At 54.3% G+C, this 25549-nt stretch overlaps 1 protein-coding gene across 4 annotated transcripts in view; it reads right to left on the reverse strand.

Moving 5' to 3' along the window:
- UNC13A (unc-13 homolog A) overlaps positions 1-25549 on the reverse strand; it is a gene marked incomplete at its 5' end in the record, with an annotated part of 60722 nt that overhangs the window by 21393 nt on the left and 13780 nt on the right. For 3 of the 4 annotated variants that reach the window (XM_081288568.1, XM_081288569.1, XM_081288567.1), the window contains 20 exons: positions 286-412; positions 585-670; positions 1945-2078; positions 3726-3860; positions 4843-4932; positions 5192-5260; positions 5575-5725; positions 6110-6273; positions 7446-7561; positions 8724-8893; positions 9018-9159; positions 9942-10169; positions 11159-11378; positions 11626-11697; positions 12281-12359; positions 14580-14626; positions 16693-16801; positions 17224-17766; positions 22641-22848; positions 24583-24615. In XM_081288568.1, the coding sequence (XP_081144694.1) occupies positions 286-412; positions 585-670; positions 1945-2078; positions 3726-3860; positions 4843-4932; positions 5192-5260; positions 5575-5725; positions 6110-6273; positions 7446-7561; positions 8724-8893; positions 9018-9159; positions 9942-10169; positions 11159-11378; positions 11626-11697; positions 12281-12359; positions 14580-14626; positions 16693-16801; positions 17224-17766; positions 22641-22848; positions 24583-24615 (2923 nt within the window). Of the gene's footprint in view, positions 1-285; positions 413-584; positions 671-1944; positions 2079-3725; positions 3861-4842; positions 4933-5191; positions 5261-5574; positions 5726-6109; positions 6274-7445; positions 7562-8723; positions 8894-9017; positions 9160-9941; positions 10170-11158; positions 11379-11625; positions 11698-12274; positions 12360-14579; positions 14627-16692; positions 16802-17223; positions 17767-22640; positions 22849-24582; positions 24616-25549 lie in introns of all 4 variants that reach the window. The other variant, XM_081288566.1, reaches the window with a different exon arrangement.

A 25549-nucleotide genomic window follows, 5' to 3' on the forward strand; every position in this document is an offset into this window, starting at 1 on the left:
CACCCAGAAAGTGGGGATGGTCACGCCCTCGTGTCACCTCACGGAATCACCAGGAGGATTAGGTGAGAAAAGGCACAGGGACAGCGCTGTGCGTCCTCGGCCTCTCTGACCAGCGACGTTCTGGGCTGTGGGGGTCCCCAGTCCAGTGGCTGGGAGTCAAGGAGACGGGGCGTGAGCCCCACTGTGCCCTGACACCCAGGCGTCCCTTAGCGGATCTGACCTCTGCTCGGGGTCCCCTGGCTGTGGCGCAGTCCTGGCTCTGGCAGGCTTGGGTGGAGGACTTACGCGGGGTACTCGGGCACGCGGTCCTTGAAGGCGGGAAGCTCTGCCACGTACTCGTTGTAGAGCCACTTGACCTTGAAGTGCAGGTTCATGTAGTCGGCGCTCTTGCACAGGCGGTGCTTGTCATGTTCTGATGGGGACAGAGGGGACCGCTCAGCTGGGAGGGTCCGCCACCCTCCCCTCTGCCTCAGCAGACAGGTGACGACTGCTGTCCGGCGCAGGCAGAGTCCAGGCACTTGCAGCCTGGGGGGATGCTTGGGTCCCGTTCGGGCAGCGGCGTGGCCGGGGCAGGTGGGACTCACCGTCCATCGCATACTTCATGTCCTGGGCGAACAGGTTCCACATCACCTCGGCGCTGATCTTCCCCACATTCAGCTCTTGGGGGAACCTGGCAAAGTCACGGAAGCACGAACTCTAGGCGACCGAAGCCAGAGGGCACGGGCTGCTCCTCCCTCCCTGTCCAGGTGGCCGTGTGGGCAGGGCAGGGGTCTGCATTCAAGTCCCCCATGGACACCGACTAGCCGAGCAGCTGCGCTAAGGCCTGGATCAACCTCAGCCTCTGCCCACCCACTCGTCCCTCTGTCTCTCCGTGCACTCATTCACTCACTGGCCCAAATATTGCCTGTCCACCCACCTGGCCATCTGTGCATCCAACCGTCCGTCACCTCTCCAGCTGTCCCTCCATCTGCTCATTCACTCACCACGCATCCACACATCTACCTGCACCCACTCGGCCGTCTACTCACCTGCCCACCCTTCCCTCCATTCCTGTCTCTATCCATCCCTCCATCCATCATCCATCCACCTTTCCATCCATCCATCATTCATCCAACCACCCATTCATATACCCAGCCACCCATGCCCACCCATTCCTTCACCTACCACCCACTCACCGTCCACCCACCCATTCACCCACCTGTCTATACATTTACCCATCCATCCATTCTTCTCTGTCTATCCACCCATACGTCCACTGTGCTCCATCCAGCTAAATCCATTATCTTAACCCTATATCTAAGTAACCAGGAGCTGTTAGCACCCCAAATTAAGGGGCCCCTTTAGCACTCACCTCAGAAGAAATTAAACACAACAGCTCACAGAGCTAATACAGATGAGTATTTCACAGATACGTAGATCCCCAACAGACCTGCACCCACATGCACACCACTATACAATATCATACAATATTTATATTACACAATACACAATATTTATATTGGGTAATATTGTGTATTTAAACGTATTCCACAATTACACGCGTAGACACAATTCAACCCACTGACTACCACTATACATGAACTCCCATACACACACACACTTCAGATAGAAAACAATTTAAATGCAAAACATTCGGTAGAGTATCTAACCTTTAGTAAATATTTGAACAACACTGTCTATTATTATTTATGAATTTATACACACGTACAAAATTACACTCGTATGTACACAGTTATTCACACAAATCAGCACTTAGAAAATGCATATTATCTACCTGCACACAAACTTATGTACCTGACTTCACATGGGCAAAACCACACCCATGCCCCACCACCCACAGCCTATTTGTAATGAGACACGGTCCCCTTTATATACTAGACACAAAGCTGTGTGTACACACACTCACAACTGCCCAGGAGAGGGAACCCATGGACCGCGACTCACTGGTTGAGACAGGGGGTGTAGGAGTTCTTGTCCTCCTCGATGATGGACACTATGAGGGTGATCAGCTTGGACCAGAAGTCCAGGTTCTTGATGCTGGGCCCCTGCTCCTCGGGGGGAACCTCCCCCTTCTTGGCCTGGAAGGGACAGAGGCAACATGGCTCCGAGGGCTCCAGGGTCGGTGCCCAGTCAGTGCTTACAGGGGGCAGAGGTGGGGGAGGCGAGGCCCTGTGGAAGGTGACCGGCTGGGGCACAGCCTGCCTGGAAAGGACCCGGACTCATGAAAACTGGCCCCACAGAGCTCATGTCCCCAGGGCCCTGTGAGCTCAGGACTCTCAGACTCAGAGACCTGCATGGAAATGAGTTTCACTGAATGCGCCCAAGACCTGCAGAGCGGTCGGAACGGGAAGGAATGCAAACCAAGCCCCCGGAGGGACAGAAGTCAGCCCCAGAGCCCGTTCCACGGAACCGAACTCGGCCCAACCGCACTGAATGGAGGGGAATGGAACTTCACTGGGTTGAAGGAAACTCAGGTGAAGTCGGGGATTTAATCTGATGGACGCGTCCAAGAGCAACGTCAACAGACTGCAAATAAACAGGCTCCGACTCAGCTGAACCCACCCACCCAAGTCAACCGGAGGCCCCTCAACCCACGTCCCTGCAGGGCACCCACTCTTCTCGGCCCAGCAGAGCTTCAGACACGAGCCCTCTCCCCGGACAAGATCCCATTAACCGACTTCACTGAGAGCAGCTGCACCTGACCCACATCCAGCTCACCAGACTCAACCCCGTGGAGAATAACCTGACAGAGGGAACGGAGCGGATCCCGAGTGGAAGACAATGGACGGGTGGAAATGAACGAGTTCAAGCTCCAGCTCAGCCCAGTCCAGTTAATTCGGTTGACTAACTTGTCAAGAGCAATCTCGACCCCAGCCGACCAAACAGTGACAAACGAAAGGATGCTGATTCAGGTGAACCCAACCCAGTTCTACCCCGTTCACCTCAACCCAGGTCAGCCGAGTGATCGATGTCACCCAAATCAATTGAGTGTGAGGGGACACAGCGGGGTCCAGGGATGATCTCAGCTAGGGTGTCACGTCCTAACAGAAGCTAGGCCAGGGGACACCCTGGCTCCCACCGTCCCCCAACTTCCCCATCTCAGTGCTAATTACCTGGTTGTCAATTTCCAACTTGAACAACTTTTCCTCCTTCTAGAATATCCACTCCCTCAGCCTCATCCGCAATCCCAGGACATTGTATGCACAGACAAGTGTTTGTTGAATGATCTCAAATCAGTTGAGTTCAAATGGTTAAAAATGAATTTTTTAAAAATAATTTAGTTGTAGATGGACACAATGCCTTTATTGTTTATTTATCTTTTTGTGGTGCTGAGGGTCGAACCCAGGGCCTCACACATGCTAGGCCAGCGCTCTACCGCTGAGCCACGGCCCCAGCCCTAAAAATAAATTTTCTATTTAAGAAATTCGATTCAACTTGAATCGAGTGATGATCTTCTCCCAGGCTCGCCGTTTTGTGCCCAACTCAACTCAGCAAACAAATTCCCTGAGCACCTACTGTATGCCCAAGGCTCAGCACTTAACTGAACTTGATCTGAAGCTTCTCTTATCAAATCTCTCCCCCAATCCTGAGATGGGGGCTCAGAGCTCCCCATAAAGATGACACAGAGGCTCAGGATGGTCGAGTCCCTCGAGAAGGGGCAGGGCCGGGGTGGGGGCCAGGGCCGGGCTGGTGTCCCTGCTGCCCTTCTGCCCCGGGCTCCTCACCGGGTCGGTCTGGTACTCGCGGCTGTAGAGCTCGTGGCAGTTGTTGAAGATGTACTCGTAGGTGGAGTTGAGGCAGGCCTTCACGCAGTCCTTCACCACCTGGCTGGCGCGGGGCGGGCTCTGGAGCTCTTGTACCTGAAAGGAGGACGCGGGCAGGGATGGGCACAGCTGGGCAGGGGCACCCAGGAAGTACTCACGATCATTCTGGGTTCAAGGAAATGAAGCAACGGTGTGAGGCAGAAGGTCAAAACCACAAGGAGAGATCACGCACCCTTCAGAATGGCCACCATTGCCAGGACCAAAGGGAGCTGGGGAGGTCATGGAAAAAAGGGGACCCGCACACTGGAAATGTCAGTCCCACCATGAAGCCACCATGTAAGCATATGGAGGTTCCTCAGAAAGTTAAAGATAGCCAGCCGGGTGCGGTGGTACACGCCTGTAATATCAGAAGCTCGGAAGGAGGCTGAGGCAGGAGGATCGCGAGATCAAAGCCAGCCTCAGCAAAACTGAGGTGCTAAGCAACCCAGTGAGCCCCTGTCTCTAAATAAAATACAAAATAGGGCTGGGGGTGTGGCTCAGTGGTTAAGCGTCCCTGGGTTCAATCCCAGGTACCCCCCAAAATTGTTTTTTAAATTAAACACAGAACTATCATATGGCCCAGCAGCCTCCCTCCTGGGTATGCATCCAGAGTAAACAAAATCAGTATGTAGAGGAGACACCTGCGCCCTGGGCTCACTGCACACCACTCACAAGAGCCATGGAGTGGAAACAACTCGAGTGGCCGTCAACCGAGGGGTGGGTGGAGAAAATGGGGCAGTGTATGCACCTAGCGGAATGCCATTTGGCCACAAAAAAAAGAACGAAATCCTGGCCCCTGCAGCCACACAGATGCAGCTGGAGGCCACTGAGTTAAGTGAAAGGATCCAGACACAGGAAGACCGAGGGCCACAGCCTCACCACATGCAGATCTAGAATGTGACCTCGTAGGAGGTCGGAGTAGAGTGGCGGGTGGGGACTGAGAGGGGTGACCCAGGACATGAGGCCACAGTTAGATGGGAGCCAGAGTCCTGCAGGACCCTCCCCATGGCACTCCAGGGGCTCAGGTCCCCTCTTCTACCTTCATCCGAAAGAAGGTGATGCTGGTGAGGAGGTCCACAGTGGACTTGAGGTCCTGGAGTCGCTCGGGGCTGCTGGCTGGGAAGTTATTCTGTTGGAGCAAGAGGAGAGGCGGGCTAGGAAGCAGGCTGGGGGGCGGGAGTCAGGGCGTGTGGGGTACAGGAGCTCCCAAATTTCAAGAGGCGGGCTGGAGGGTGACAGGGTGTGCCTGGCTGCCCCAAGCCAGAGGGCAGTACTGTTTCCCGGGGGCATCCCACGTGTTAGGAGGCTCCTCTGTGCACAAGCCTCTCGGTAGCCATCCCCTCCAGGCACACACAGGCACACAGGGGCATGACATCTGCGCCTCTCACCCGGTACATGGAGAGGTCGATCCTCAGGGAGTTGTGCAGCTGGTCTAGGAGTTTCACAAAGCGCTCTTTCTGAGGAGGCAGGGGAGGATGGAGGATTGATGGAGGCGGGCCTTAGCGGTCTAGGGAAGTCACTGACAGTGGCTGCCACACTGGCTGGGGACTGGCTGTCCACACCCCAGTCCTCATGAACAGAACCCTCATCACATCTATTTTCCTTCTACATCATTCTACAGAAGACCAAGCTGAGGCTTAGAGAAGGAGAGTGACTGGTGCAAAGCCACACAGCAAGTCAGGTCCAGGTTGGGAAACCAGGAGTCAAGCAAGACCTGGCAGCAATGCGCTGGGCTCCCCCTCCCCCTTTCGCACCCAGCCCTGGGACTGACCCCGAAGTTGGAGGCGGCGAAGCGGTCGGAGGCAGACACGTTGGTGGAGGCGGTGGTGTGCGCATAGTAGGCGTTGATGTTGGCGAGCAGGGTGCTCATGACGGCTGGCACACCGGGGCACATGTACTTGGAGGAGAGGCAGGCAAAGTGGCTGGCGAGAGGAGTGGGAGGCACTGGGACGGGGCCAAGATGGGCGGAGGCCCCCCTAGGTGCCTCCAAAGGGCACCAGCAAATGGCACCCCTCGCCCCCCAAACCAGCTTCCATCCTTCTGCCCCTTCTGTCGGTATTTCTCTGTGCCTCCTGCCCCCACCTTTCCAGACTTCTGGGTGGCACTATGGCTTCTAACCCAGTCTCCTTCCTGTCCTCTAGCTGTTACAAAGGGCGCCCTACTGGCCTCCCCGGAACTGCACCACCCGCCACGCCCACTCCCTCTCTGGAGCCTCCTCCTAAGACCTCTCCAGCCCACATCCGCCAGCGTCCACTCCGGGGCCCCTCCCGCTTTCCGCATGCCCCCGTCCCGGGCTGCGGCCTCACGTCATGGCTTGGTAGATGGACTCGACGCCATAGCGCATGGCGAACTCGTCCACGATCTCCTGCGCCGTCTCATCGTAGTACACCTTCCAGGCATCATCCCCCTTGGCGTCGGGGATCTTCACCACCCCGTTGTTCTGCACATCCGTCACGAAGTGGAACAGGTTCTGCGGCCACGGGGAGCCGGGGTCATGATGGAGGGCGCGAGGGGCAGCAGGGGCCCGAGCTCCCCAGCCTGGGCGGCATGTCGCCTGCCAGCCTGTGCGTGCCTTTGTTTACTGAGCTGCCGGTTCACCCATCCACTCACCCAGCCGTCCGCCCGGCCCCTCCACATTTCACCCAGCCTTCCAGTAACCCAGCCATACAGGCACTGCCCATCCACGTCCACCCACGGCTCTGCCACTCATCTAGCTGCCATCCACCATCTATCCATCCGTCGATTCGCCCACCCACCCATCTATGAACCCGCCTGTCCATCCACCGTCTTGCCCATCTATCCCACTGCCCCCAAATCCCTCATCCTTCCTTTTATAATTCAACCACGTATCCACCCATCCATCCCATAACCTGTCCACAACTTAACCCATCTATCCAATTTGTCTGTCCTGACCTCCGCTCACCACCCATGTTCCCTCCTCCACCTGCCAAAACCTAGCTGGCAACTTTCCAATAAGTCAGCACCACGCCCCCAGCCCCGCCATCTCCCCCAGCATGCTCTCTCCAGCCAAGGGTTCATCCAGCCTCCCACACCCATTGACATCGGCCAACAGCACCTGTCAACTCATCTGTCATCATCCATCTTTCCACCCAGTCACCTCTACTTGGAGTGACTCACCAGGCTCCTGGCTCCGCCCCTCTGCTCTTATCCATCTATTCAGCTCACTCATTCCCTTACCACATCTCCGCCTGTCCGTTCACTAACTTAACACTCACTCATCCATCAATCGCTCATTCATTTATCAGCATTCATTTAAAAAAAATGAGTCCTGAGTATATAGTTCCCTCCAGAAGCCCCCAGGCAGCCGAAAGAGACAGACGGACCCTCAGAGTCCAGCCCAGGATGGAAGGAGGGCCACGGAGTTGAGGGGGGGGGAGTTGGCCTGGAAGTCAAGGAGGGCTTCCCAGAGGAGGGGGCCCTGGAGTCTGACCTTGAGGGGTGGAGAGGAGGCCTTCAGGTAGAGGGGATGGCACAGGGACTGTCTGAGAGGGACAGGGGCAAGGTGTGCATAGCTCCAGAGGACAGGGCAGAAGTGGCCGGCAGAAATGGCAAGGGGCGGGCAGCAGAGAGGTCCCAGCACAGAAATCTCAGCAGCTTTGACGGTGGCTCAGCGGGGCTCACCTCGTGCAGACAGGTGTACTGGACATGGTAGGGGGCCACCTTCTCCTCGCCCTTGATCTCTACGCTGATGTGTAGCCGGATGGCACCAGACACAGCAGATTTGTCTGTTCTCTTATCTGCAGGGCAAAAGGGGCTGGTGATCCCGGACCTCCGAGCACAACCCTGGGCTCCTTTATATCTGTACCATTCTCTTGTCCTTCCAGGCCTGGGGGTCTCCCTGAGCTTCTGTCTCCTCCCTCAGACTAGAGTTCCTTAGACCCTGCCTCTACCTTCACACAGGGTCCTAGACTTCGATTCTTCACTAAGATTAAGTTCTTTTTGGGGATGGGGCATGCCAGGGATTGAACTAAGAGGCACTCGGCCACTGAGCCCCATCCCCATCCCTATTTTGCATTTTATTGAGAGACAGGGTTTCACTGAGTTGCTAAGTGCCTCACTTTTGCTGAGACTGGCTTTGAACTTGAGACCCTCCTGCCTCTGCCTCCGGAGCCACTGGGATTCCAGTCGAGCGCCAAAGCACCGGGCAGGATTAAGATCTTGAGTCTGAGTCTCTCTCCTTAGACTAGCAGCATCCCCAAACTGAAGTCTCAGGACCCAGCTCCCCTCAGATGCTCTACCCAGCAACTGGTCATCTTCCCAGGCAGGGTTCATGGGTTCAGGCCTCTCTCCTCAGTCCAGGGTCTCCAGGTCTCACTTTCTGCCTCCACAGTCAGAACGAGATACCTGGATGTCTCCTAACCCATGAATGATGCTCGTGATCTCTGCTCATCCCTCCCAGACTGTGTTCTTCCTACACCCTCAGACTATACTCACACACACTCCTCCTCCCTCAGATGGTGCTCCCCAGATTCTACGCATCTTTTTAGACATGGGTCTAGGTTCTGTGGGGCTCTGCTTGGATTGGGATTCCCAAAGCATAGCCCCCTCCTTAGACTAGATTCTCAAAGCTCAATCTTTCTTCTCAGACTGGGTCTCTGGTCTGCATCTCTCCCCTCAGACTGGATTCCCAGGTCTTGCTTCCTGTCTCCCCCGTGAGACTGGGCTCTGGAGATTCTGTCCTTCTCCTTCTTGTCTTCCTATAGCAAATTAAGAATTTCCTGGGCTCTGCTCACCTTCTCAACCTTGGTGTTTCCTGTCCCTACCAAGTTGGGCACATGGACCCTGCCTTCCCCACCAGATGAACTTTCTCAACCAAACTCCTTCTGAGACCCCAGCTCCCCACTCCGCTGGGCTCCCTGCTCTGTCTGGTTACCTGGGGACTGTCCCTGCCTCGCTTACCCAGATTGTACCACACATCCATCTCGCCGCTGAGCGTCCGAACCTCGATGATAGTCTGCCCCAGGAAGTCATCGGACTCCCTCTTGAACCTCTGCTTCACGCGGGATTTGATGTCATCGTCCTCATCCCAGACGCGGACCTTGATGCGGTCAGAGGAGTTGTGACATTCACTGCACAGGGAGGAGGAGACAGGGACAGGGGTCAGGCAGCTGGCACATGCTGGGTCTTGGGACCCTCTCTAGCTACCCCAGAAGTAAGCTCTAGGTGGGGCTGGGGACCCAGCCAGGCGCTTACAAGTGGAAATTCTCTTCCCACACAGGGTTGAGGTTTCCATAGATGGTTTTTGTCCGTTTCTTGGTCTTCCCGACCTGGACTGTGACATAAGGGTCGCTGGATCCCGTCTTGTCCTTTGCCTGCAAGCCTTGGGCACAAACCACTAGAAGACACACAGGACAGACATGGAGATCAGGGTCAGGCATGTCAAGAACAGGTGCTCCACATGTTCCAGGCTGTTCACTGGGGACATTGTGACCTGACCTCAGCACAACAGCAGGGCTCACTAGGTTTGCCAGAGATTTAACACAGATGGTGCCCGTAGCCCATGTAGGATGGCAAAGTACCCAGCCACCTCGCCCATGGGTAGGACTGCTCTCAGCCACATGCACATTCTGTGCTGTCTCCCTGAGGTCCCCAGGAGGACTGAGTCCCAGCTGCACAGGAAATCATCTGCTCACTTGTGCCCCCTGCAGGCTCCACCCTAGACTCAAGTCCCAGTCTCCCACCTGGATCTCCTGGGGTCAAATCCTGGAACACCTACTTGCCCTGAAATTCTCCTCCTCAAGTTCAAATGCAGTTGGGTACGGATAAACATCCCAGGGCCCTTGCCCTGGGTGGGACCACTCAGACATACACTAAACATTGTCCCCTAAGGTCCTCCAAGAATCTGAGCCCTAGTTGTCACAGTATTGCCTGCTCATTGGCACCACCTGCAGGGATCCTTTCTTTGATGTCGCACTCCCCAGCCTTCCCCTGGGCCTCTGAACCACGTGCCCTCAACTTTCTTGAGGTTCATTGAGCTTGAGCAGATGGAGAACACACGCAAGAACTTGGAACAGACAGGGACACACCCAAGTACAACGCAGCAAAGCAGAGAGTCCTGGGCGTGGAGTAGAGCCCAGGGGCTGAAAAGGAGGGGCCGCGCCACGCCCTGCGCCTCACCGGTGATGCTGATCTTGGCCGACCACTTCGATGTGCCGTCCAGCACGCTCTGCTTGACCGCCTTCATCTGCTGCGTGTGCGCGGTCTTGGTCACAGCGAAGATTTCCTGGATGAGCTCGAAGATCTCCGGCTTGTTGCGCTCCCGGATCTTCATACGGTCTTTGAGCACCATGATGATGTTCTGTGTCCTGTCCTCCGCCCCGTGCTTGGAGCTCTTCTCCGCGGCCCCTGCGGACGTCCATGGCTGTCACTGTCCCCATGCGTTCCACCCAGAGGAGCCAGCAGCCCCACCCGAAGAGCTCCCTTGGCTGGGACCACCTGCATTTTATGCCATGGGGACTCAGAAGTCACCTTCAGAAGTTAGCTTCCTACCTGCTCCGAGTCTCTGAACGCCCCTACACAGGCATTTCACCCTGAGGTCCTCTGGTTCTGAGCCCCGCCCCTCGTCCTCACCCCTCCTTAGGCCACGCCTTCCAGGAGACACACCCTCCTCCTCCTCACCATTGAACCACGCCCATTTTGAGTCCCCACCCACTTGGAGTCCCAACCCATTCAGAGTCCCTGCCCGCTATGTGTCCTCCCCTCACGTGGAGTCCTCTCCCCTCTCTGAACCAGGTGTCCTTGGTGTCTGGCCCTCTCCAAATCCTTTTCCCTGAGCCCCACACGGTCTCTTTCCAGCTCCTTGTGAGTCGTCACCCCTGTCCCAGCCGGCTGCTCCCCAATCCTGAACTGAGCACATCCTCGCCACCTGAGGCGCAGCCCCTCTTAGACACTTCGCCCAGTCCTCCCCAGTCCCTCCCGCGTCTCCGCCCCTTCCAAGCCTCTCCCACTCTGAGCGGGTTGCTCTCTGGGATCCCTCCCTCCTCCCCGCAGACCCAAACACTAGGCTTATTCTTCTCCAAGGAAAACGCCTCTTTCCATTAACTCCGCCCCTTGCTCCGCCCCACCCCTCTTTGACCCCTCACAGCTCCCGTCCCCACCCTCGATCCCCTAACTCAACCTCCTAATCCTCCTGTTCCTCCTGCCTTATTCCTCCTCCTAGCCTTGTCCCTCCTGGGAAGCCCGCCCAGGTCCCCCCTGCAGTCAGAGGTCCCCGCCCAGAGGCGCCCCTCCTCTTCAGCAGCCCGCTCCGCCCTGTTCCCGGAGCTCCGCCCCTAGTCTGGCCCCGCCCACCGCCCCGCCCAGAGGCGCCCTGGCACTCTGCACTTGGCACTCACGCTGCAGGCAGTCAGCGTTAAGCAGGTCCTGGCACTTCTCATGGCACTTGACGCCGCACTCGGTGCAGCGCATGCCCTGCCGCGCGATGCCCCACAGCAGCCCCTCGCACTCATAGCAGTAGGTGGGCGTGGTGGCGGTCCACACTTCGAAGTTGTGTGGCGTCGTGCAGGAGATGGGGTAGATTAAGGCTTGCAGGGTCTTCTTGTAAACGTGGTTTTTCTGCGAGGATGGAGGGAAAGCAGCGTGGGTCCCCGCCAGCCCTAACCTGGGGGGCACTGCCCGTCTTGTGTCCTCTCACCCACCCCCATGCTGAGCGCTGTAAAGTCCCAGTCCCTCCCTTCCCCACGTTGCTCATCTGTGTCACACCCCTTCTCTTCCTGGAGGACATGAGAGGCTTGGACAGTTCCAGGAGCTCCCCCGCCCCCCAGTTCACCCCTAACTCAGGGAGGGGTGGTGCCCCACACACCAGCTCTTCGTTGTTCAATGTGCTCGAGGCCAAGGCCGAGGTGATGCCAGCTTTTCTGGACTGGACCAGCGACTGGGGCAGGAAAGTCACAAAGGGAGTCACAGCCACAGATGGGAAAGGTCAGCGCAGATTGGGGCCAGCAGCCACAGATGGGAGTCACCAAGACCAATTGGAAACAGATCACAGACAGCAGCAACAGCAGACCCAGCAGAGAATAAGAAGTGACAGAGGCTGAGTCAGGAGCTACTCTGGGAGGTGAGCAGCCCTGCACCTCTGACTCGCAACTGCCCACCACAGATAGGGGTCACACTTGGCTGTGATCACCAGCCACAGAGCAAAACCATCAGCCACTCTGTGAACCAAGGTAGGTGAAAGGTGAGAAGTCAGAGGTGGGAATCAAGTTTCCCCCAGAACCCACGATTAGGGGAAAGGTGGAAGATCCCCCATGTAGGTGGATTCGGAGAGGAGACCCCGGGGGGCCCAATTCACCATCACTCACCATGGCCTGAAGTGTCCACGAAGCACGTGGGATAGAAATCAGATTACATTAGTCACAGAAAATGCCTAGCTAGGCCCCTGCCCCAAGACCACCATGAGTAGTTGTACAGATTGCGCATGCTCACATCTGCCTGGTAGTGAAAGGCACAGGCCTTACCAGATCGCTCACAAGTGGGATGGGCTTCCTCTTGCGGATGTCCGGCATGCTGTCTATGATGATGAGACCGCCCCCAGGGCTGTAAGACACACAAGGACATGAAGGAAGGCCCAGGTGTCATCAACTCCCATGCAGGTATCACCTGAAGCCTGTGCAGGACACTCAGGTGTCAGGGGTTCAACTGTGTCCCACAGAAAGATATGCTGAAGCCCTGACCCCCAATAGTTGAGGATGTGACTTTATTTGTTTTGTTTTTTTGTGGTGCTGGGAATGGAACCTAGGGCCACACCCCCAGCCCCACTAACCTCCACCCTCAACCCCAAGATGTGACCTTATTTGGAAATAGGGTCACTGCAGATGTGATTAGTTAAAAATGAGGTCTTAGTGGAGTAGGGGGCCCTTAATCCAACATGACTGGTGTCCTTATTGAAAGATAGTCATGTGACAACGTGGATGGGTGTCAGAGCGATGCATTCACAGACCAAAGGGCTCATGATTTGGAACAAACACCAGAAATCAGAAGAGGCAAAAAAGAGAGAGAGAGAGAGAGAGAGAGAAAGAGAGAGAGAGAGAGAGAGAGAGAGAGAGATTGTCCCTATACAGATTTCACGGGATATATGGCCTTACCAATACCTTGATTTAAGACTTTGGGTCTCCAGAGCCGTGAGAGAATAAATTCCCATTATTTTAAGCCACTGAGTTTGTGATAATTTATTACAGCAACTCTAGGAAATGAAGACTTCAACTTCCACGGCTGGGAAATGGGGCAATGAAGCAGGTGTCCACATTAAATGAGAAATTGAATTAAAGCAAGTCTCAATGCTATACTAAAATATATAGGGAAACTTTCTGATGCTCAACATTGGAAATACGTGTGAATTTTTAAAATCTATCTAAGGAGTGAGTCCCAAGATGACGAAAGCGGGAACAGGAATTGTTTGCGCTATTATTGTCTTTTCACAGTTTTGCCTCAGCTGTCAAAAACGGCTGCAGTGGCAGATGTGGTAGTGATTTCTCAGAACCCTTCTTACTGAGAGGTGTGGCCATCCTTTGAGATTTCAGGGCGTAGCTCCTCTCTGAAGGTTCCCATTGGTCAATGGGAGATCCCTGGCAGCCAATGACTGTGGAGCCACCTCCCAGTGGCTCCAGACTGAGAGTTAAAAGGTGCCTGGACCACAGGTGTGTTAGGCTGCTTCCCTGGTCCAGCACCGCCTGCCTCGCAGGTCTCTCCTGAGAGCCCCTGCCCCATAAATCACGAGCGCAGGAATCCCCTTCTCAGGCTCTGCATCTGGGGCAATCCCCAGCAGGGGCACCGGCTCATTTAATCATAGCCACTTATCTCCCTGCCTCTGTTCACAAAGGATGTGCAAGGAAGGGAAAGAGGTCATTCTTTTGCTGCTATTTTCAAACAAGAATGCCATTAAAAATTATCTTGTGCATCCGGTAACCTCACCAGCCAACACCCCTGCAAATCTTAAGACGTCAGCTCGACAGCATGCTCCAATTAAATCTAAATGACTGTCGTCAATTGAAAAGCCATCAACTGTAGCGAGAATCTGAGAAATTTAAAAACAGAATCGAAGCAAAAAATGTGCTCCAGGGATGCAGATGGAGGACGTGGGAATTCATTTCTGCTTTATCTTAAATTTATTTCTGCTGGGTGTGGTGGCATGTGCCTGGAGTCTCACTCAGTTTCTTGACAGGCTGAAGCAGGAGGATATTTGAGCGCAGTGATTCGAGGCCAGCAATATTGGGCAATATAGGGAGACCCAATTTCAAAACAAAACAAAATAATTTTCCAAGGAGAAATGGCCTTGAATTATACAAGTGCCTTAAACAAAGCACACATCTCTCTGGACTCAGTTTCCCCATCCATTTCCTAAAAGCAGCAGAGCCTCTCAATTATTCAATATCTTTAGATCAGTTCAAAGAATGACAGCTTTAGCATATGAGTGTGGTTAAGGGCCATAGGTCGTGGCCACATTATTTTTAACCCCTTCATTTCTGAGGATTGAGCCCAAGGGTGCTCTGCCACACCCCAGCCCTTTTTAAGTTTGAGACTGAGTCTTGCTAAGTTGCCCAGGCTGGCCTCAAACTTGCTACCCTCCTGCCTCAGCTACCTGAGTAATTAGATTACAGGCACTCACCACCATGTCCTGGCCACATTACCTTGCCCAATATCCATCTCCTCTCTAAATGAGGCCACTCCTCACCCCCACTAGGCTGGTCCTTGCATGCAGATGAGCCTTAAGCTCTGAGTCCAAAAATTACTTCAATTTCCTTCAGTACTGTTACTTACCCACCCTTGAACCAGAGGGATTTAGACATTTCTCCTTCTCCTCGGGCCTGCAGGACAGACAGATGGACATGGTCAGTGTGGTTGTCCTCCAACCCCACGGCAGACTGCAATTCAATTCTGTCTCCCCTTTGGGCTTGGAGTCAGGAACCTGGGTCCTACTCCCAGCTGTGTGTCCTTAGGGAGTTCTCAGGATTTCTCTGAGCCTTAGTTTGTCCATTTTTAAAGTAGGCTGGGGGAGATTTCTCTCTGTCACCAACCTCAATCAAACCTCATTTGTCAAACCTGGGGGTTTGTTAGCATCATCCCCAAAAAGAGTTTGTCCTCTGTAGCTCTGGGATTAAAGGAAGCAGTGCTCTTCTGAAATAATGTTGAAATATTTTGCATATCCAATTTCTTCCCTTTGTGGTGCTGGAACCCAAACCTTGCAATTGCTCCACCACTGAGGCACACGCAGCCAGAATGTCACTCATCTTTAAGTGTTACCTCCTCTAGGAAGCTTTCCTGATAACCTTGGGGTAGTTTTATGTTCTTCTGTGAAACCCAGATAACCTGCCCAAATTTATTTTTCTTGTCATATCACTAGTTCCACCGGCAACAGTGAAGGCTGCGTTTAACTTGCTGACTTAGCGAAAGTTACTCAATAGACTTTTTTTTACTATATACTCTTTCTTCTCTTTCGAATTTAGAATCATGTGAATGTATTAATTAATCAAAAATAATATAAAATTCCATTTCAAAGCAAATAAGGCATTTGGTTTGAAATTTCTGATACTTTGATATTTAATGGTCTCAGGTGTTTGTTTAGGGTCTTCTGCCAGCCTCACCCCAGCTTGAAAGGTCACTGTGGATGACACAGCCCAGGTGGGTGGAATGAAGGAATAATGAGTGGCTTCAACCCCACTTCCCATTTGCAGTCACCCCAGAAGTTAAATCTTTCACTTTATTTCTTCTCTGATGCTGACCCAACCTCACATCTTTCTCTAATCTGGACAATGACCTACAATTTTTAACAGGGAAACCCTAAATAAACCCTTTGGCTTCACATTCTCTTAATAGATCTAAAAATCACTAATCTTGGAGGGCATGCAGCCGGGAAATACATTGTTAGTCTCCCACTAGCTTTGCTGTAGATCACATCCCTGACGTCTGGCTATGTGATCATGACAGTTGCCTAGGTTACTCTTCCAGGACCTGAAGGCCACTTTTTGGGAAAACGCCGACTCTTCCCTTGGTCCTATAGGCGTCCGTGCTTATTGGTGTCTGTCTCCCCTGCTGTCTTAATCTTTGGGTCAGATTCTGCTCAGCTCTGCATGTTGACATGTTGATCATTTGAGAAGTGGTTCTTCCAAAACTAGAATACAGGGTTAACTCCACCTAGGCTCTCTCTGCCTTCAAGGCTCAAGACACCTACTAGCCAGCAAGGAGTAAAAAGAGGTGGCACCTCAGTTCCTGGAGATCTCAGCCCAGGCCCCTAAAGGCATGAATATTCCTCCACTGTATTAACCTAACGCTCTCGTAATAAATTCCTCTTTTTCCACGTAACGTCCTTAAAAGTTCTCTCTGTGCCAAGCAGAAGCCCTTAACGGAAGCCTTGGCTGGGCACCTCCTTCTGGCCTCCTGTCCGTGCCTACCTCCAGGAGGCTAAAGCCTGGGGTCTCTGACCTTCCTTTCCCAGCCTCACATCCCCTGTCTGCAAAGGTGCAGCACTGCCCAGCAGGCAGAGCAGCAATGGGCGGGGCCAAGCAGGTGTGAGTGGGGCCAAGAACTTGGCTGTGGAGGTGATGAAGGCAGGGCTGCAGGAGGTGGGAAAATGGGCATGGCCAAGCTGTCTTAGGCTAGGTGTGGGCAAGGCCAGGGCACAGGGATCAAGTTGGCAAGGGTGCGAGGTGGCGCGCAGCATGAGGAAGGCATGGCAGGAAAGGGTCAGGGTGGGCGAGGCGCGGCGGGATGTGGGAAGCAGGTACGTCCGTTCTGAATACCAGCAGGAACAGGAGAGGGGAGTTGGGCGTGGCAATTAGCCTGAAGGGGTCAGTGGGTGGGGTCAAGCTGCGTGAGGGTGTGGTATTGGGCGTGGTCAAGCTGGCGTGGGCGGGGCTGCGTGCCGCTCACTCACCTCCTGCAGCTGCATCCTCACTTTGTTGAAGGCTCGCAGCCAGTTGGCCTTGGCCCTGGACATGGAGTCCTGACCCTCCTGGCCTTCCTCATCCTCCCGTGGCCTGAAACTGAGACAGGGAACGTGATGAGCTGCCAGGGCCATGATCCTGTCCCCTGACCCTCTGCCTTCCAAGCCATGCACGCTGTGGCCTCTCTGGCTCCTTAGAATCGCTATCACCCTCCGGACTCACCCCCCTGATCCCTTCACCGCCAGAACCCCCTGGCCCCTCTGGCCCTTGGTAATTCCGTTTGTCCCTGGTCATTCAGATGCTCTGAGGCTTCTCCTGTCTCAGCAGCCCCTAAGGTCACGCCCCTAAGAGCCTTTCATGAACCCACTCACCCACCTTGTCACCTCTGAGTCCTTCAATAAATTCACGGCCCTGTGACACTCCAGACCCACAACTGCCCAGGTCCACAATCACACCCTTCATGGCCTTGCTGACCCATGACCTTGACCCAGCCCCTCCAGGCCCCTCAACCCGTCTGTTACCTCTCCTCAGCCTTGGGGGGTTCAGGCTCGGGTGCTCCAGGCACCTCTTCAGGTGTGGGTGGCTTGGAGGTCGCCTTGGGCACATCGGGGGCCTCCGTGGGCAAGGTGGGGGCCTTGTCCTCCTTCTCGGGAGCAGCTGGTGGGTGGCTGAGGCGCTTGAAGTCTTTGGGCTCTGCTGCGACTGACTCCTGCTGGACATAGCTGCCCAGGTCGTCTGGCACCTCCTCCTCCTCCTCCACCTCCTCCTCCTCCTCCTCTTCCTCCTCCTCCTCGGGCAGCTCCTCATCCTCCAAGTCCTCCTCCAGGTCCTCGTCCAGGTCCTCGTCCAGGTCCTCCTCCAGGTCCTCCTCATCCTGGTCCCAGCGGGGCGAGTCTTTGTGGTAGCTCACGGAGCTATGGCAGGAGTGGTAGGAGTCCCGGTCGCGCTCGTCCTCCAGCTCGGAGCCCTGCAGGCTCTGCTCGTCGGGGTCGAAGTCCTCGCTCAGCTGGGAGCTGCCCTGGCTCAGCTCTCCCGAGGAGGCATAGTGGCTGCTTCCGGTGGGGCTGCGGGATGGGATGGGCTGGAGCTCAGGGCTGGGGTGCCCCACCACTGACCCTGAGCCCCATCATCACCCTGGCGTTCACTCTGCATCAATTGAGCACCTACTGTGTGCATGCATACAGTAGGCACCAAGAAACACAGCTGAGAACAAAAAAGACCCAAGTTCCTGCTCTTGTGGCATTTACATCTGGGTAGAGGGACGGGCAATACACCAGATTGATGACATTATTACTTTTCTTTCTTTTCTGGTGCTAAGAATGAACCCAGTGCCTGGTGCATGCTGGGTGAGCGCTCTGCCACTGAGTCACGCCCCAGTCCCTGGTGTTGTCATTAGGCTAGTACACCTGCCTGTGAGGCTCTGGGGTCTCTGTGCTCCCTGAGGATGCTGCTCAAGTCTGGGGGTCCTAGATCAGCTCCCTGCTACAGCCTCCATGGTCACCTGGTGCTTCCAGAACTCGAATGTGGCCACGCCTGGCTCTTGGTGTCCTCCTATGTCCTCCCACCATGAATTCCTCTGGATTCACCGGCACCTGGGCCCGCCTGCCTCTGTTCCTTGCAGCCACCCACAACCCTCACCGCAGCAGGTCCCCGTGCCTCCGCCTCAAATACATATGGGAGGCCCGGGGGGTGGCTCAGTGACAGAGCACTAGTCTAGCACGTGTGAGGCCCCGCACTACAAAAATAAAAATAAAGATTAGGAAATGCTGGGGCTGGGGTTGGAGCTCAGGGGTAAAGTGCTCGCCTAGCATGTGAGAGACCCTGAGTTCGATCCACAGCATCACATAGAAATCAATAAAAAGGTACATGTCCCACTACAACTAAAAAATAAATATTAAAAAAAATAGGAAATGCATCCACTTTCCTGAGTCCTGGGTCTAGACTCTGTCCCAACATCTACTCTTGTCCCCAATGGACCCTGCTCCCTTAAAGGCCACAAGGGGTTCTTAGAACCATAAAGCAAATTGCATCCCTCTCTTGTTGCAAATCCTGCCATGGCTCCCTAGTACCTTGCAATAAAACCTGTGCTCAGCCTCATGGGGCTCAGGCTCCCAGCCTCCCACCCCGACCTCCCTCCACTTTCCCACACCCTCCACCGCAGCCTCCTCACTGTTCCTTCAATACCCTCAGTTTACGCCCAACACCTGGCCTCCGCAGAGGCCAAGCCCTCTCCAGGAACACCCTTGCTGGCTTTACCTGGTAAATTCTTACTCATCCTTTAGGACCCACTGAAATGTCCATTTCCTGGATGTGTTCACACCCACTGGCCAGGTCAGGCCCCCATTATATGCTCCTCATGTGCACCCTGGATTGTTCTCTGCATGACCAGAGAAAATTACCTGTCTCTGCCCTAGGAAAGGCGAGCCAGCCCGGGGCCCACCACTAACCTTCCAACAGAAGTTCTGGTCATTCAAAGCATATCATTTGTCCCCATCAAATACTGTTTCCAGCCTCAGTGCTGAGGACCCTCTTCTCCAGCCAGTCCTGGGGGTGCTTTAGGGATCATACGAGGGGCTTCTCCCTCAAGCCCTTTTTTGCTAGATTGTGTGTTTAGTTAGTTGCTTTTTAGCACTGACCTACCTACTAGCCACCAGAGAGAGGCTGAGGGAGCAGCAGCGATTAGCGGGCACTGAAGGACTAGGGCGCCCTCTGCTGGTGGATTCTTCAAAGTCCACCCCGGCACATTCTAGGTATTGTCCACCTGCAAACTTGGCCGCCATATAAACTGGTTTAACAGGCTTCGTTTCCACTTCTCAAACTGAGGGGTGGTACTCGGTGATCCCCAAGACTTCTCCCAGCCCAGGTCTGACATTCGGGAGCTGATACCACTCAGGTGCCTCCCCAGGCTCCGCTGCCCTTGAACCAGCCTTCTCAGAGGCCAACACCCTTCCTTGCTGGCTTTACCTGGTAAATTCTTACTCATCCTTTATGGTGTGCACCACCACGCCTGGCTGGCATTCCCTTAGATTTTACACCTGAAATGAGTTTCTTGTTCCTGGGCTCAAGATCTAGGGCTAACTTTCAATTGCATGATTCTGCCCCCTCACCCTTCCAGCCCCGAGCCACTGTTTCTGCTGCATGAAATCCGTTTCCCCTCCTGGGATGACGTATTCATCCTTGAAAGGTGGATCCACGCACCCTCCTCCAGGAAGCATTCCCTGTCTTCCCACACCACCATAATGCCGTGCCCTGTCTCTCCCTCCAGCTGAGCCCTGGCCTGTGGGATGACACTTCCAGTGGCCAGCCTCTTGGAGCCCAGCATCGGCTAGGATGGCCACAGAGGGTGACGTGAGTTGCTCAGGGGACGCAGGTGGTTCCTGCCCCTGCGTCCATCCCCCATTCTGGAAAGTCTCCTTCACCCATGCGCGGCCAAGCTTGGGTTGGGGGTCTCCTCCTTCCTGCTCTGCACCACCCCCTGTGCGTTCTCAGAAATTTGCACAATAGACAGGACTCCATCAGGGACAGATGGATAGACATCAGGCCAGAGAAGAATGTGAAATGGTCACGTACACAAGATAAGAGGTGAAGGTCAAGCTGCACCAGCCAGAGCTGGACGGACACCAGCTCCATGCACAGCAGCCTAGAGACGTGAGCAACACCCCTGCCCCGTGGGCCTCAGTTTCCCCACCTGTAAGATGGGCACAATCCACCTGTGCTTCCCAGCTTCAGGGACATTCACAGAGATCGTGAGGGGCATTGTGCACCCTCCACTCCAAGGAAGAAGAGTCTCGGAGAATCCATTTTCCCTCTAAGGAAAATATTTCCAGGCAAATACTCTTCCCAGAACTCTGCGGATGACACCAGGCTGATTACTACCTTGCTTTGTTTCCTCTAAGATAAGACTTCCTTCTTCGTGAAGAGTTAATATTTTATTTATGTGCAGTGCCTCACTTTCCTCTGGGCTGCTTCCAATGCATTGAAACTTTCTTCCAATAATTGCATAAGTGGAGCCCATGCCCGCCAAGAACAAAGCGTTAAAGACCATGCTGACTGCAGAAATGGTCGAGGGAACTGCTAGAGAGACGAAGCGCTTCTGAAGAGAGTTTGAGAAAGTTGCAAGTACAAATAAAGAGAGATCTGGGTTTTCGTTTTTAGTTAAAGATCACAGATGGCTCCAAGATTTGTGGAAGGATGGCCAGAGAAAACCCAGCTGGGTGTGATTCAACCCCCACTTCCGACCTAAAAGCGTCACATGGAGTGTATCCTTCCATTTCCTTGGATCTTAAATATCAACAGAATAGAGTATGTGTCCCAGCTTTTAAAAAGTTTCTTCTAGAATGTTTTATCTATAAACTAGACAGGTTTTGTGTCTAGTGTCCTATACAAAATATAGGAACTTCAAAAAAATTGTTCGATACCTGCAAAGAAATCCTTGATGCTAAAGATTGAGTAGGAAGCGTAGGAAGGTTTTCTTTCAAATTATATTTTTATTGAACTCGGGGGCACTTAACCACTGAGCCACATCCCCTGCCCTTTTATATATTTTATAGAGAGATTTCGCTTGTTGCTCAGGGCCTCGCTATGTTGCTGAGGCTGGCTTTGAACTCATGATCCTTCTGCCTCAGCCTCCAGAGTTGCTGGGATTACAGGTGTGTGTCCCAGCACCCAGCTGGGTCACTTCTTTTTTAATTCATGGATCTATCAAAATATAATACTAAGGGTTGGGGATGGAGCTCGGTGATGGAGCACTCACCTAGCAAGCACAAAGCCCTGGTTCTGATCCCCAGCACCATGCATAAATATACATATGATATAGAATATATTATAGGTATAATTTATATTATATAAATATAGATATGTGTATTATATTTGTATGCAATAAAACACTAAAATATTACTTATTTGAATGAGTTTTTGGGCATCCCTTAATTTCTTTTCATGTGTGAGGGACAGAGAGCACAGGAGAGACACTGGGGATTGAATCCAGGGGTGCTTAACCACTGAACCACATTCCCAGCCCTTTTTATTTTTTATTTTGAGGCAGGGTCTTGCTAAGCTGCTGAAACTGGCCTTGAACCTGATCTCCTCATGCCTTAACCTCAGAGTCCCTGAGATTATAGGTGTGCATCACCACGCCTGGCTGGCATTCCCTTAGATTTTACACCTGAAATGAGTTTCTTGTTCCTGGGCTCAAGATCTAGGGCTAACTTTCAAATCCTTGATGGGAGAACACAGGGCGGGGCCATGTGGAGGAAAGGCGGGGCCACAGGGAAGGGCGGGGCCATGTGGAGAAAGGGCGGGGCCACAGGGAAGGGCGGGGCCATGTGGAGGAAAGACGGGGCCACAGGGAAGGGCGGGGCCAAGTGGAAGAAGGGCAGGGCCATGGGGGAGGGCGGGGCCATGGGGGAGGGCGGGGCCATGGGGAAGGGCGGGGCCACGGGGAAGGCTGGGGCCATATGGAAGAAGGGCGGGGCCACGGGGAAGGGTGGGGCCATATGGAAGAAGGGCGGGTCCACGGGGAAGGGCGGGGCCATATGGAAGAAGGGCGGGTCCACGGGGAAGGGCGGGGCATGTGGAGAAAGGACGGGGCCACGGGGGGAAGGGCGGGGCCATCACTGCGCCCCACCCCCACACACCGGTTAGACCTTTCCCCTTCAGTCATCCCCTCTCCTCTGCCCAGTCACACAGTATGCAGGGACCAGTGGCTTCTAAAGGGTATGCCACAGAGGTCCCATAGGTCCAGAAAACCTCTCGGGCCTGAAGGTCCTTCTCGCTTCAGCCCAAACAAGCCGCCTTTCATGAACCTCATGGACTTTCTTGCCCTTTGGTAAAGCAGGATTCCACCACCCACAAGAGAGCGTGGACCCCCTTCTCCGAGATCTGCTTACTGCGCCCCACTCCCGGGGACAGCGACCCTCCCACACGCCATGGCAGCTACCTGAGGACCCGCGCCTCGGAGAATTCCTCATAACTGTGCATGGAGTCGCTGTAAGATTCCCGGGACCCCAGAGGCGGCGGGCGGACAGAATACTGGTGGACAGAGGCGTTGGGCTGCGACGTGGTGTAATAGGGCGGCGGGATGCTGTTGCTGGTCTCACTGCGGTAGTCACTGTCCCGATCATCCACAGCACTGTCGGGGTCATCGTCTGGAAGAGAGAGCAGGTAAATGGGGAGAGTGAGGAGAGAGAGGGCACACAGGGGGTCAGTGTAGTCCCCAGCCTTGGGGAGTCTTTATTGGCTACTCCCAAAAAGAGAATGCTCCCTGGTGATGCTGGAAGGACGGGGGTCATGTTAATAGAGGCATAGGCTGAGGAGCAAGGGTCACACTAGACCTAGAGTCTGAGTGTCCTATAATTTGAAGAGGACAGGGATAATCTAGAGGGTGTCCTTCAGCTCAAATGTAAGGATGAACTTTGTCAAAGTCCAGACGCTCTGGAAATTGAGATGGGATTTTCCTTCCCCATCAGGCAGTTGGTTTCCTCTTTAGAGAAGCTACATACTCGGAGGGAGATCAGGAGGAGCAGCTGCCCTTCAGCCCTCGAGATTGCCTGGTGTCTGAGGAGGGCCCCGGGCCTGAACCTGCACCAACCCCCAGGGTTGGAGCTCAGGCCAGCAAGACCGCCTTCCCCGCCCCAGCCCCTGAGTATGGCTGGAATTGAAGCACACACTGGCTTGGCTGGTCTCCTAGTACAAAGAAAACAGTTTATTTTCTAAATTCTAAAGAAAGAGGATTCTAATTTTAAAGCCACACACCCGGGTAGTAGAATAATTAGGATGCAAACATTTTTTTCTCTCTTCTTTTCTGTACCTTCTGGGAAGTCTTTTTTTTTTTTTTTTTTTTTTTTAATAAGCAGTTGGACACAATACCTTTATTTTGTTATTTATTTTTATGTGGTGCTGAGGATCGAACCCAGGGCCTCGCACGTGCTAGGCCAGCGCTCTACTGCTGAGCCACGAGCCCAGCCCCATGGGAAGTCTTTATTTCAATAATGCATAGGTTACTTTTCTAATTTAAAAGAATGATACAGTTATGTTTCTTTTGAAAGTAAAGCAAAATTTAGTTGATGTAGAAAACCAGAAAAGTAGGGGAAAGTGTGGTGTCAGGGGCAAATCCCAGGTCCCAAATCTTTGACCAGTGAGGGGGACCTTTAGGCTTTTGCTGCATTAGGAGGGAGATGTGATGTCACCAACAGCATCAAAAATGTGACTCTGGCCAGGTGCCGTGAATCATGCCTGTAATCCTAGCAGCTCAGGAGGCTGAGGCAGGAGGATCTTTAGAGAGACCTGGCTTTAGAGAGACTCCCCTGGATCAAAGAGGATGTGGGGAAGGGGACGGGCCTCCAGCGGGTGGAGGACAGGAAGAAATTTTTCTAGAAAGGAAGGACAGGAAGCCATTTCCTAGGGGGAGCGGGTCTGCCTTGGGGGTGTGGCCTCCTTCCCTGGCAGGTGGGGGTGCTGGCGGGCATTGCCCGGGGAGGCGTCCAGGTACCCCTGGGCTCAGCCCTGGTGCCGGCCTCCCTCCCTCCCTCCCTCCTGCAGCCCTCTGAGTGAGGGGGTCTCTTTCCAGGAGGAAGACAGGGGACAAAGAGGGAGGAGAGGAGATGGATTATACATGGGGACAAGAGGAGAGGGTCCTGGTGCCCAGCGGGCCTCCACCTGTCCAGTCCTCCCTGCTGAGTCCCTGCGCCCCACCAGACAGAGCGTGACCCCGAGACTGGTGCTGATGGATGGGGCCCGGAGGGCACAGGAGAGTGTCTTGCCAGCCCTCTGAGCCCCATGTGGCAGTCTCAGCTCCCCATTAGGGGGCACTGGGTGGGGCACCTGGGGGTCACCAAGATGCCCGCCTCCCCGTGAGCCTCCATTCGGTCAGGGTTACTTACTCTGTTCACCCCAGCCAAAATAATTCCAGTTGCCTACAAAGAGAAGGGGCAGAGATGATAAAGGGGGGCGGAGGGAGGGACTCTCCCTGCATCCTCCCCTCCCCGGGTCCCCCAGGGTCCCCCTCATGGATGACATCTGCTTCCTTTGGACCCTCTTCCCTGGCCTCAGCCAGAAAGCAGCAGTGAGGGCATTTGGACCCAGGGCTTGCAGACTCTGAAGTCTGGGGTCAGAGTTCCCCACCTCTTCCCTCCCCCCAGCTCATGGACAGAAAATCACGTGACCTCGGGAACCCTAAGCTCCCAAACACCCCGTTGGGTGGCTTCCATCATTTGGCTTTTTTTTTTTTTTTAAACAAGTGAAGAAATGGGCTCAGAGAGGGTCAGTGAGCAGCCCAAAGTCACACAGGCTCTGAGCAACAGGCCCAGGGGAAAAAAACACATTCTCCTTTTATCCGCGTAAATACTGTCACCTCAGAGAAAGTCCCTCTGGAATCCTGGCTCCTCTGGGAAAGAGGGGTGAGGAAACACTCCCAGAGCAGGCACAGAGTAGATTCAGGCTCCATTTCCCCAATCAGACCCAACCCAAGTCAGTCTGGGAGGGAGGTCCCCTCGCGGTCCCCAGGATCTCCACCCCCGACTCCTTCACCACCCTCCTGGGCACAGGGGGGACACGTGGATATGGGGGAGACCAAGAGGGGAGGAAAGGAGGAGGGAGAGCAGGTGGAAAGGAGAGGAGGTTGAAGAGCTGCAGGGGAGCAGGGGACCCGCCCTAGGGCCACATCATCTGTCCCTTTGTCCCACTCCAGAGGACTGAGGGCTCCGTGGGGGAGGGGACTTTGGCTTGGCCAGTGGAGAGGAGGTTCAGAGGACCAAGGGACAGCAGCACCTTTACAGCTCCCGCCCAAGGGAGGGCAGTGGGCGGGGGTCGTCGGGGCCACCGTGGGCAGTCGCCTCGGGTCCTACAGAC

The sequence above is a fragment of the Spermophilus citellus genome (assembly GCF_964194105.1).
Source record: "Spermophilus citellus genome assembly, chromosome: 3".
Lineage (NCBI taxonomy): Eukaryota > Metazoa > Chordata > Mammalia > Rodentia > Sciuridae > Spermophilus > Spermophilus citellus.